Here is a 12,331-nt window from a genome sequence, read left to right on the forward strand (position 1 = left end):
TCTGCAGCTCAATGGCAGTGAAAGCACGTGTATGCAGGTCGAAGGCAGTTTAGAAGTGCGTGCGATGGAAGGGGGCAGTACATAAGGTTAAGAAGGAAACGGGTTCACTCGCCTCCTGCAAAACATGCAGGTAGTGAGTCAATATTTGCCTGTTAGTTTAGACTTTTTTTGTTTGTTTTGTTGTACAGAGTTGTAAACTGTGTCCTGCAGTAATATTGAATTATAAACTGCCATTGAGCTGCAGACACGTGCTTTCTGTTGGTGCCTTTTTAGTTTTCATCAAATATTTTTGATTTGCATGACTGCCCAGATAGCCAAGTGACAGTTTCGCTGTTGCTCTCTTTTCTATAGGCTAGAAACAAATCTTACTTTATAAAACTCTCAGTAACTTAATAGGACCTCACTAATATCAAAAGATAACTGAAGCCATTTGAGTGTAATGATATTGATACGGTATAGCCCAAAAGGGGTGTATAATATTCATGTGATTCTATTTTTAAAACTTTTTTTTAGTGCAGTGGGAGGTTACGAGGATGAGAGTGAGCAGAAAGAAAGAGGAGTGGTAGGTGTAGGTCTAATCACTTCTTAAAATACCCTCCCAGCTTAGATAATACAGGGGCTTGGGAGCCTGTCAGCAGCAGCAGCAGAGCTGATCAACCCAAGAGGACAAACAGTTGCCCTTTGTGTTCTCCTCAAGTTGCCCCACCGTTCTCCTAAGCAGAGTGCCTCCTCTTGTTGTTGTGCGTCACAGGTTTCGACAGCGTTGGCTTGATGGGATCCAGGCGAGTGACAAAGTGATGGTCTGAGGACTCGCATTCACAGAGGTGCTCGCGCGTGGAATGTTGCGCTGGTCGGTGCACCTAGAAGGAGGGCCGCGGAGAGTCAACCATGCTGCTGTGGCGGTGGGGCACAAGGTGTACTCCTTTGGGGGCTACTGCTCCGGGGAGGACTATGAGACCCTCCGTCAGATTGATGTGCATGTCTTCAACACAGGTAGGTGGTGGTGCATTGATTTAGGGGGTTCCCAATGGTTGTGGGTATTTTGGAAAATGTGACAGATGAAATCTTAAAATCATCTTTTGTTTTTATTGACAGTGAGTGCAAATATTGTGGGACAACATCAGTAAATACAATTGGCAGGTCCCAAGAGCACTCCGACTTGTTAATGGAAGGGTGTTCATCAGGACCACACGAGAACCCCAGTTTACGTATTTTTATAAAATGGTCTTATCTGCTTTTGGTTTGTTTGTATGCTCAGTAGGTGAAAAGGCATTTTGCTTTTATGCCCTCCGTTCTAACTGTAATGACGCAGGAACATATTTGTCAATATTGTCAAATTATGAAGTAAGAATGAAAGTGTTGAACCTTCACCACTTTTAACGATAACTCAGTACAGCTGGCATTGAGACTCTAAGCTTTCCAGTGCGGTTTGTGTTGACTGTTTTTTTCCGTTGCCACCTCACAAACACAGGTGTTTTCCTTAAATGTGCCGCTCTAACTTTTATAAAACTTGCTCCCTTTTCTTATTTGTAACCTATTTTATATACATGTTTTCCTCTGTGTGGTCAGCCACCTGCTTTAGGGTTTTACTACTTCCAAAAGTAGCTTGAGCCTACTTGCCGATGCTGTACCATAAAAAAATAAACCTTGATGAAGATGCCTCTGGCTGATTGAAATAGAAACGACACCACCGTAGCCATTGTTCAGTATTTTATCTCCTCTTTGAAGTCAGCGGAGCCGGCTGTCTGCTGAAGTCCTTTGATTTTTTATTTTTTTTTCCTCCTCTTTCTATATTTGAAGATATTTTACTTTTCACTTTCCGTTTTGAGACTCTCAAAATAAGTAACAAGTTATCTGTGTAATATGCAGTTTTGGATGTCAAGCTGATGTTTCACACTACGTTACGTCTTTTCATACTATACAGAACGTTTAATGAACACTGGTATTTCAAACAGCTGGAAGAGCTTTGTGAAATATCAATGCTGACCTATAGCTTAGCTTCAAAAGTAAATATCTTGCATATGCATCTCCCAAATGATTTCCTAATTATTATTGCTGCTTTATTACTTTTTTAAATCTTTTAAAAATGTATCTTGAACATGGCTATCTGAAAATGACTATTATACTGTAGCATGTGATTAAAGTGACATTTACGTCTTGATTTAATATTATAAATATATTTTCTTATAATTCCTTCGGGCAAAATGTTCCTGCACTTTAAGGTTGTCATTTATAAAACATCCACAAACATAAAACAAAATACAATTCAACAAATTCCAACTGTTGTTTGGTACTTCAGTATCTCTGCGCTGGATGAAGTTGCCTCCGGTGAGGCTCGGAGGAGGACACGAACGTGTCCGTGAAGTGCCATATATGCGTTATGGCCACACCGCTGTGCTGCTGGATGACATCATCTACCTCTGGGGGGGTCGTAACGACACAGAGGGGGCCTGCAACGTGCTTTACGCCTTCGACGTCAGTAAGTGGACCTGCATCTAACTCGCACCGTTAAGTGATAGCTTGAGGCTGCGTTTGCCCTTTTGATCAGCACCTGTTCGATGCTAACCTCGTGATAGCATCACGGAGAGAAAACGTTTTTTTTTTACAGCAGGGAGCTGTGCACATGACTCAAGCATTTTGTCCGTGAGATAAGAGGTTGGGTGCTAAGAGTTGATATAAAGTGTTCCTGCTTCACAGACACCCACAGATGGTTCACGCCCAAGATTTCGGGGACTGTCCCAGGGGCGAGGGACGGCCACTCCTCCTGCGTCCTGGGGAAGGCAATGTATATATTTGGAGGATACGAGCAGCTGGTGAGTCTTCGTCACTCTTCACTGTTGGGACTCGCTCTCTGAACATCAAGACATGATTCAATTAATCTCCTCTGCTGTTTCTTAGGCCGACTGCTTCTCCAATGACATCCACAAGCTGGACACCATCGCCATGGTTTGGTCATTAATTAATGCCAGAGTGAGTTAAAACCACCAGTTGGTAATTCCTAAAAAAAACACTTTTTTTTTGTTCTTCCTGTAAAGAGAATTTCGTGCGTTGAATATTCAAGCCCAAAGAAAGAGGAGCACAAAGCACTCACTCCAAGAAACCCGATAGAATGGACTGGCAACATACTCGGTTACATTCAGAGCACTGTTTGAATCAACAAACCATCGGTCATTACGGGGGTTGGCAGTACTGCTACACAGGCACTCAGTGGTCAGATTGGCTGGATACAAAGGCACTGAAATGTAATGCAGCTCCCTGGTAGGTGGCCAAGTACAGAAAGCCTCACAGAGGATTATATACACTCCCCTTTTGGGAAATGCCATTTGTGTTTGTATGGAGTCGGTCTGATCACGTGATGAACTCTTCTTAAGTATACGTTAGACGTAGACACCGGGGCCTAGTTTTAGTTCCTAACTGATAACATTTCGTCATCAAGGAGGTTACAGATTTAGTTGTGCATGTGACTGAATAATACATTTGCTTTGCATTCCTTTTGGTAAATGAAACAACCTGCTGATGCTTTTTCTCAAAAAAGAAAGTGGTCTCTTCTTAATACTAAATAACTTTATTTCACTCATTTAAAATGTTCACTAGTCTGGTATCCTCAACATTATTTGTATAATCTGTTTGTTTTCCGGTTTTCTTTCTCTCCCACTGCTCCGTTTGTAAAACGAGTTAGAGAGCCTCCTGCTGGCCTGCGTAGCATTTGTGGAAAACAATGGCAGCCCGTTCTTGAAAGGCTTCACCGCGGCTACAGGCCAGCTAAATGCATAGGGAGTAGAGGCTTAGGCTGTTTCATACCCTGGAAATGGATCGCGTTTCACTTTTGCCACCTTTATATTCATAGTTCTCTTGGAACCAGTGATGGTAACAACCACATCACTATTCTGAGATCAGTGTTCCCCACTAATCTTCATACAATGTCTTTATTACTGTACATCGTTTTTTTTTTTAAAGGCTGGTGGTTCCTGAAAAGCGTTTTTGTTTTCGAGTGGCTATGTAGTTGTGTGACTTATTCCACTAGATGGCGCAGTTTACCTACAGCTGCTTGTTCACTGAGCCTCACCTCTTGCCAGTGTGACAATAGAGCTTTACACCCAGGGTCATGATGATGAGCTTTGGAAGTTCAGAGACATCGGAGAGTTTTAAACTAAAACTAAGTTTATGAGGTCGGTCCTGAGCCGACTGCTTTATGGTCTGTTGCGCTACTGAAACCTTTGATGGAGTGTAAAAGTATAACAGTCACGCATCATCTTCTCTTCACAGGGCACTCCGGCGCGCTGGAGGGACTTCCACTCGGCCACCATCATTGGGACAAAGATGTTTGTGTTTGGAGGGCGGGCGGACCGCTTCGGTCCCTTCCACTCCAACAACGAGATCTACTGCAACAAGATCAAAGTGTTCGATACACAGACCAACTGCTGGCTGAGCACGCCTTCAACACAGCCATTGCCAGATGGACGCAGGAGCCATTCAGCCTGTAAGACAAACACACACATCAAATCAATATGGTGAACAGATTCATGATTTGTGAAGCTCTTTTAAATGCTTGTATTGTATTTCGGTAGACCAGTATCCTAAATGACTTTTATTCTGTCCTCTCAATGAGTTTAGAGATGAGAACTGTGAGTCACAATAGCTCAACATTTCAGAATAAATTCTGGTTGTTAGGAAACATCTCATCCTTTTCTCTTAGCGAGGCTGATGAACTGACACTTATCATTATGTTTTCAAGAGGAAGAACTTATGGAATCAAATTGTTCTAATTTATTTTGTGATGATTCATGTGTGTGTAAACTGCAATCATTTCCCAGTGTGACCTTTCTCTGTTTCATTCTCAAGCATGATTAGTTTTTTTAGATTGTTTTTGTAGTGAGAATATAAACAGTATTCATAGTTCATTTTCATTCATTTCGGACAAGATTGCATGTTTCCCCCACATTGATGAAACAAATCCCACTAATTGAACTGATGCACATGGTTCATTTCCTGCAAATGTCTTGACCTGCATGATGGACAATACAAACTGGTAATTTTGTGTTGTTTTCCTTCCTGTGTTTAGTTTCCTACAATGGGGAGCTGTATATATTTGGAGGATACAACGCCCGTCTGGACCGGCACTTCAACGACCTCTGGAAATTCAATCCAGGTGATTCACCATTTTTATGTCCGACTGGGAAAACGTGTCACGTTGCTGTTACTTGTGTTTCTCTGCTTCGTGCATAATAAATTAGTTTTGATCTACCTGCATTGATGACTGTTTACCTCTGTAGAGGAAATGTAGCACCGGAGGTGCCATCTCGTGTTGACCCACTTCCCTCCTCCTCCGTCATCTGTAGAGACTCATGTAGACAATGCTCTCCTCCCTCATTGCATCACTGTCAGTCCGATAGTGGCTGGCTGCTCCCTTTTCACTCTGCCGAATGAGAAACACACATGGCCCTTTTTTTGCCAGAAACGCACAGATTAAAAACGGATAATAAATCAGTCCCTGTCTGCAGATTGATTCTCAAGTTGTTTTCCGAAATGGAGACCTTGAAAGAGCATTCTTGACACAGCTGTTGTCACACTGTCTGTGTGTGATCGATAGTGAAACTGGGTGATTTGCTGTAAACAATGGAAAGCTGTGCTTTGCAGTCCACTAGATGGCAGCACCTCAGTTATAATCCTAATTATTCAACAAAGTCTGAATGGCCTGTTGCTATAGAGATGCAATGATGCTGTTGGCTCTGAGAGTGAGAGACTTATCACATTTCATCCTTATATGGAGCAACGGGGAGAGCTCCAACATCGTCACTGGTGTTGCACTTCTGCCGAGCAGAAGAGAGGATTAGCTTCTATTTCTGAAACCTAAAGTTTTCTGTTCAAGTGAATGTTAGGTTTTGTGTTCTTGCTTTAATCGCTCCTTTTCATCCCCACACCCCTGGGCCTTGTGTTTGTGGTTAAATATAGCAGGAAGCTGAATGAACTGCAGGCAATAAAGGAAGCACTAGTAGGTTTATGTAACTTTGACGTGCTACGATGTCACCCTCACCGCAACCCTCTTTTGAGCTATTTAAGGCAAGGCTGTAATTTAAAGTTACTGAGAGTCTTCCCTCTTGATTCAGTCTTCTTTTCCCATCATTATGTCTAAATATTGTCAACTCAACTCTACTCCTGTGTTGTGTGTACACACTATAGAAGCCTTTTCCTGGACGAAGGTAGAGCCGAAGGGGAAAGGCCCGTGTCCGCGGAGACGGCAGTGCTGTTGTATGGTTGGAGATCGAATCATCCTCTTTGGAGGAACCAGGTGAGGCACAAAATATTACTCCTTGAACTGTCATTTTTCTACACACACACACACACACACACTAGTTTTGTATCTAAAGGGTTTATAATTACTCTGTGAGGAAGGATGTTCCCAAATATTTTCTCAGTTGGGTTATTTGGTCGTTCTTTATTAAGTGATGTATTAGTTATTTAAAAAAATATACCAGGAGTTGTATATAGTTTTTAACTTAAGAATATGAATATATTTACATGTAGCGGGAAAACAGTTAATTTAATGTGCCCTGGTTTTTAATACATTTAGCAAATATAGGTCTTTAACAAGAGTAAAACACAAAGTTTGCAGGCCTGCATGCACTTACACACTCGCATATACTGCAGTATATTTTGATATGCATATATACGCATGTAAAAACGTGTAGGGGGAAACAATTGTAATTTGGATTAGCAATCATAGATCCCTCTGTTGAATTGTTCAGTGTTCAAATATATTCATATTCTTTTCTGGTCGGTCTGTATCCATTTCCCAAAGAGCAGTGCTTACTAAAAGCTTAAGCTGACAACACAGGATAATAAATCGCTGTGTGCCAGCTGAGCCATTGTTTTCTCATAAAGACAGCAGTGCCTCTCAGCTAAATGATGAATGTGGCCGACACCACTCGTTATGTGTCGTCTACTTTCAGCTCCTCGGTTGCACAAGTCTTGTGTAGAAAATGATCAGATATCAAGTTTGGATGCATGTCCAACTTATAGACAACCGATGGTGTATCACAGTTAACAACAGGGTCTTTATTGCAAACTTTAGCTTGTTGTTGATGCATCCAGGTGCTTGTAGGAAGACATTTATCCTCATTAAAAACATTTTGTATGCTTTAGGAAAACATAACTGCTGGTTATACCTCAAAACTAGTGTTGCAAAGCTGCAATAACTGACTGTAGGAGCAATACTAATGTGTCCAACCAGTTCTAAAGGTGACACAGCATTTCTATTAGCATCCAAGCTCCGACTTTGGAATCTGCAACGTCTTCTGCTAACCCTGACTTGTTTGACTACATACTTGCCGGCCAGACCTCTGGCCATGACTGTGCTCTTTGCCAGATGTTTTGCATGTATTCACACTCTCACTGCTTCATAGAAAATGCCAGATTCTGAGAAATGATATAGACACTGGAGCCGGCATATTAAACGCCAAGCTACTAGTTTTTCAGCGGCAGGCTATTTTCAAAGATGTGCAAAGATATTTAATCAAGGTCAAGTGGTTGTTCTATTAAGGACTATCTCTGACGGATAAAAGGAAAAGCTGAACAGTTTACAATAAATAGAAGAAAAACACGTAAATTCAGATGTTGGTTCGAGACGGGAACGTTTCCAACTCCTTTCTTTTCAGGCACTTCAATTCTTACACTCTTGCCTCATTGTTGTTTGTCATCCTAATCTGTGTGAAGCACAAGCTCTCAATAAACAAGCACAACAAAAACTTTCCTCTCTTGTTCAATATGCCAAATGGAGGCTCTGGCTCCTGCAGACGGCAGCCTGTGATGATTCCCTTGTTGGCCGTAAGACGGCAGTGATTGCCGGGGGTTCGTAGCTGGTAAGGTGCCACTGGGTTGGCGACGGGCTTGTGATAGGCCAGTAGCCAGTGGAGTAATGAGGTAGCTAACGGCATTAACATGGTCCAGAGTAGTCCGGGACCTGAGCTACTGTTATCAGGCAAGGCTGCGTTATCAGGCAAACCCCGCTGGGATAACCTGATAGTGGGGATCGGGAGGCTGTGGATAAGAGTCCTCTCAGCCCCACTACGTCTACAGGCCCTCGAGTCCTAAAGGCCTCTGGCTGCTGCTGGGTTCGCTTTTTCTACCGCTCCATTGGCCACCGCATCATCGGGGAGCACACCATAATACACAAGTGTAATCTTGATTCATCCATTATGCAGCAGCGTTAGTGCAAAGCTGCCATTCTTACTGCACTCCAGCAGATCTGTTTTTAAAGGCTACCTTTCATATTAGAATTAGTCATTTCAATTTAAAAAATAAACTAAATCTGCTGCTTGTAAACGGAAGCAATCAAAAGTCAGCAAAGTTATTGATATGAAACTTAAAAAAAAAAAAAGTTTATACAAGAGCTTTAGAAGACGCCTGTTGTTCAAAGATTGTTACGAATTGTTTGGTTTCTCGCCAAGATTAGTCCAGGAGGGGTTTTAAGGAGTCATGACTTCCTGTTGTGAGCAGATCGTGTCTTTGGTGCCACTGGAATGATGGAGGGTGCTGGCTGAGTAGAGGAAGAAATCAAACGCAGTATCTCCAACATCCTGTTTCAAAGGATCAGGGTTGTTGTTTTTTAGAGGCCAATGCAACTTTGAAGTTGTTATCATATATTCATGAATGTACACAAAGTATCTTTATAAAGGTAGAACCTTGGTTTGTTTGTGTTACTTGTAAAGTAGGTTGCTCAGTTGTTCTAAGTCTGCCGAGATGTTTCCTGTTACTGTACAAATTGGAGCGTGATCCTCGCAGGCTCGAAGCAAGTCGGCCACACAGGTTCTCTTGACCAGCGGTGCACGTTTGTTGTTTACACGAGTGCAGCTAAGCCTCTTACACACAGGAACTCCCATAAGCACGCGCACACACAACCTAAGACACACAAACAGACTCCAAGCAGCTTCTCATCACACTCATTTGTTTGCTTTCTTCTCTGTGCCAAGAAGTTAACATTCACTTTGTGTTTCGATTTCCGATTTCCGATTTGACTAAGCAAGTATTTTTTTCAATACACGCCTCTAATTTAGTGTAAACAATACGTTAATAACCAGCCAATTGCTGTGTCTCCTGTGTTTATCTTTACATGACCCGACAACACGAGGGCGTTTAAAAAGTTATCGTCGTCTGTCTCAGTGCAACTGACAAATGCTCGCACGTGCCCCATGAATTATTCGCTGGACACCTTGCTTGTGTTTTCTTGTGGGGCTTCTCGTTTCGGAAGGTCTGCCGAGGAAATTGTGTTCAAATTTATGGTCCACACTTTGTTTTCCTGGGTTAGTTGTCCTTTCGTATTGATCCAAAACAGAACCCTTCTGTTGATACTTTTTTTTTTCCAGTTTATGATATTTATTTTACCTGCAGGAATTTGTTCAGGCATAATTTATTACTTTAGTGAAGGACACTAAAGCTATTAAGTCCGAGAGCCCTCTGCTTTCAAAGGGGGGGTACACTTTGGACTGGACATAACACTGAGGTGTGTTAACACAACATCAACGACGGGATATATACTAATGAATAAAAAGAGACTGGTGCGAAACAGGAGGCTATGAGTGCAACCTTCCAGTGTTTAGCATTAGCAGATGCTTGGATTTAGATTGAATGAGCCTTTATGATGTTTGCATTGGATTTCTCTTTTTTTGACACCGTTAAATTGGATAAGGTGCATTATATTCTTTGTTCTGTAAGTATGTTTTTCAGTACACACTTGCACGAGTTTGCGTGTGTGAATGACGGACTGGGCATTAGTGGCATTAGTGGCAGTCTATTGAGTGCCACTTACGTCAGTGTAAACAGGCCTGCTGAGCTGCAGAAAGGCGCGAAATTCTGCCCCATCTCTGATTTATGACCTTAGGGAGCATTCTTTCTCACAGGGTGCAATTTGATACACTCCCAGCGCCTCTGCTACACTCATTTACGGAGACCTGCTCACTGCCCCGCGAAGGACGCCCCCCGTGCATGACTAACTCCACCTGCACTGACCTTCACCTATACGCACACAGGCAAAGAGCAGCGCACTCTGCAAAACCCCGCGCGTTTCTGCTTCCCCCCCCCCCCCAACCTCCTGAGGAATTGAACAAGCTAAAATTGAGTTGCCACAGAGATTACTGATCTCCTGCTGAGAGTATGTTGTCATTGTTGGCATTTGTCACACTCCGTGTGTAATTGCTTACGACAAGCCCAGGTCGGGCTAAATCTGGATGCATTTTAAGCTCGGGAACAGGGCATCCTATGAGGGGCAGGATATGAACAAGGACATGACAGATTGGCATGCTGGGAGCAGACAGCTTGGAATCTGCGAAGGGGAATCTGGCACTGGCCCTTGAACTACTTGGACATAGTACGTGTATTCATTCCATTATGTTTTTCTGATATATATTTTTTGCCGTGACACGACTGATTTAAATCACCTCTTTGTGTTCCATTGCTGCTCTGTGATTAAAGGATTTGCCTTTTTGTCATTTGGTAAATGTTGAAATGGAAAATATCCCAGTGGTTTGCAGAATTGAGATTTTGTGCCCTTTTTAGCCCTTCAGCACCTTTTATGTGGACTGCTGATAATGAGAGTTCTTCAAAGGGGTTTTAATTGCCTTTCACTGTGAGTAGCAGAGACCATTGGCTGTCAGTTTAGGTCTAACAATGCCAAAGTGGCCTTGTTCTATGAATAAGTGTCTTTGATGTCATCACTGTGCTTCGGCAGACCCAGATAAGGTCTGTGATTACGTTGGGCAATTGGATGAGTACATCGCTGCTTATTTTCTTTTTTTTTTTCTGGCACATTTTCGCATCTAAGCCGATAAATGAATGGTTTATTTCGACCAAACCAGAGTTGGTTATTTCTGGAAAGACTAACCAAGCAATTTTGGTTCTACTTTATTTCTGTTTTTATGATGCTCTGCCGCTCGATCAGCGGATCTCCCAGCTGAAACTATGGTTGGGGAGGGGGAGCAGTTATAGTGCTGCACACACACACCTGTGCGAATATATTGGCGGTTGTTGGGCTGACGGTAGCTGGTACCCTCGTCTCTGACGCTTATGTAATCCAATGACATAAGAAACCAAGTCCTCATCTAAAATGGGTGTTTCCCCCAATGTGTGTTTTTCGGCATCTTCCCAAAACGAGAAACTATGGTAGGATTTTTACGGCCCTAAAGTATCACAATGCCCTGTGATTCACTATCCCTGGATCAGAATTTCAGTCAACTTGTATGTCACCGCTGAGATTTCCTACTTCCGGTGTAGTGTGCCATTTGTGTGTGTTTTGTATCTCGTGTCTGGATGCGTTCACGTGACTTAATGACTCACGGCTCCTCTCGTTGAGCTGACGTCAGACGCACACAGTTGCTTTGCTCTGCCAGCCTGAACGCGTGTGTTCCATTTGGCAGTATGCACACACACACATACAATATGCACAATCGCTTGGCAAATTTAGTGAAGATGGAAAGATTCAAACAGATTTTATCTGTCAGTGGTCCTCTGTTGAGTTTTCAGGTAGGGAGAATGTGTGGCTCTGAGCAAGGGTGAGACTACATGGCAGGTAATCTCACTGGTAGCCAAAACATCCCACCCCGAAACCTCTTGTTTAATCCACCCGAATGTCACCGTGATATTTAATCTGTGTGGAATTCAACTGCTCGTTTCCAAACAGCACGCCGTTGAGCCGTAGAGCTTCAGCAGAGTCCAGTGAGTTAGTTTAGCAGATCAGGAAGGTCAGAAGCCTGGTGCCTCGATATCACCTACAGGGGCATTTTGCACCTTATCAATGACTGAAAGGTCTGCTGTTATGATAGTCCAGCCGGTTAAAGTGTGGCTTGTTATCATTGTTGAACCTGACGGTTCAAATGTTAGACTAAACACAACAATGGACCGATGCAGAACTAATTCTGAAACACTTTCTTTTTCTTTCCCCGGCATTGCACAAATAATCCTGCCTTTCTGTTTTGATTTTCAGTAATTCTTGAATATTAAATGTCATTATGTCTGCTGCTTCTGCACCCTATAGTGTCTTCAGGTCTGCCACGGTGGAGCATGGCTCCATGGAAACCCGGCTATCAACACACCATAGATTATGATGCCACACACACATGTTGTTGTTGGCCTTCAGTGTCAAAGGGTAGCCTGCAGAAGTTTCCTTTATTAAGTGTGTGTGTGTGTGTGTGTGTGTGTGTGTGTGTGTGTGTGTGTGTGTGTGTGTGTGTGTGTGTGTGTGTGTGTGTGTGTGTGTGTGTGTGTGTGTGTGTGTGTGTGTGTGTGTGTGTGTGTGTGTGTGTGTGTGTGTGTGTATGTATGTGTGTGTGTGTGTATGTAT

General features: G+C 42.8%; 1 protein-coding gene across 2 annotated transcripts in view; it reads left to right on the forward strand.

Annotated features, from left to right (window-relative positions):
- klhdc3 (kelch domain containing 3) overlaps positions 1 to 12,331 on the forward strand; it is a 36,856-nt gene that overhangs the window by 12,487 nt on the left and 12,038 nt on the right. For both annotated transcript variants that reach the window (XM_031871612.1, XM_031871601.1), the window contains exons 2-8: positions 752 to 993; positions 2,300 to 2,479; positions 2,698 to 2,813; positions 2,899 to 2,970; positions 4,267 to 4,480; positions 5,063 to 5,149; positions 6,181 to 6,289. In XM_031871612.1, the coding sequence (XP_031727472.1) occupies positions 840 to 993; positions 2,300 to 2,479; positions 2,698 to 2,813; positions 2,899 to 2,970; positions 4,267 to 4,480; positions 5,063 to 5,149; positions 6,181 to 6,289 (932 nt within the window). In that variant the 5' untranslated portion in view covers positions 752 to 839. The remainder of the gene's footprint in view (positions 1 to 751; positions 994 to 2,299; positions 2,480 to 2,697; positions 2,814 to 2,898; positions 2,971 to 4,266; positions 4,481 to 5,062; positions 5,150 to 6,180; positions 6,290 to 12,331) is intronic.

Source organism: Anarrhichthys ocellatus, unplaced genomic scaffold, assembly GCF_004355925.1.
Source record: "Anarrhichthys ocellatus isolate YVR2014 unplaced genomic scaffold, GSC_Weel_1.0 scaffold3, whole genome shotgun sequence".
Lineage (NCBI taxonomy): Eukaryota > Metazoa > Chordata > Actinopteri > Perciformes > Anarhichadidae > Anarrhichthys > Anarrhichthys ocellatus.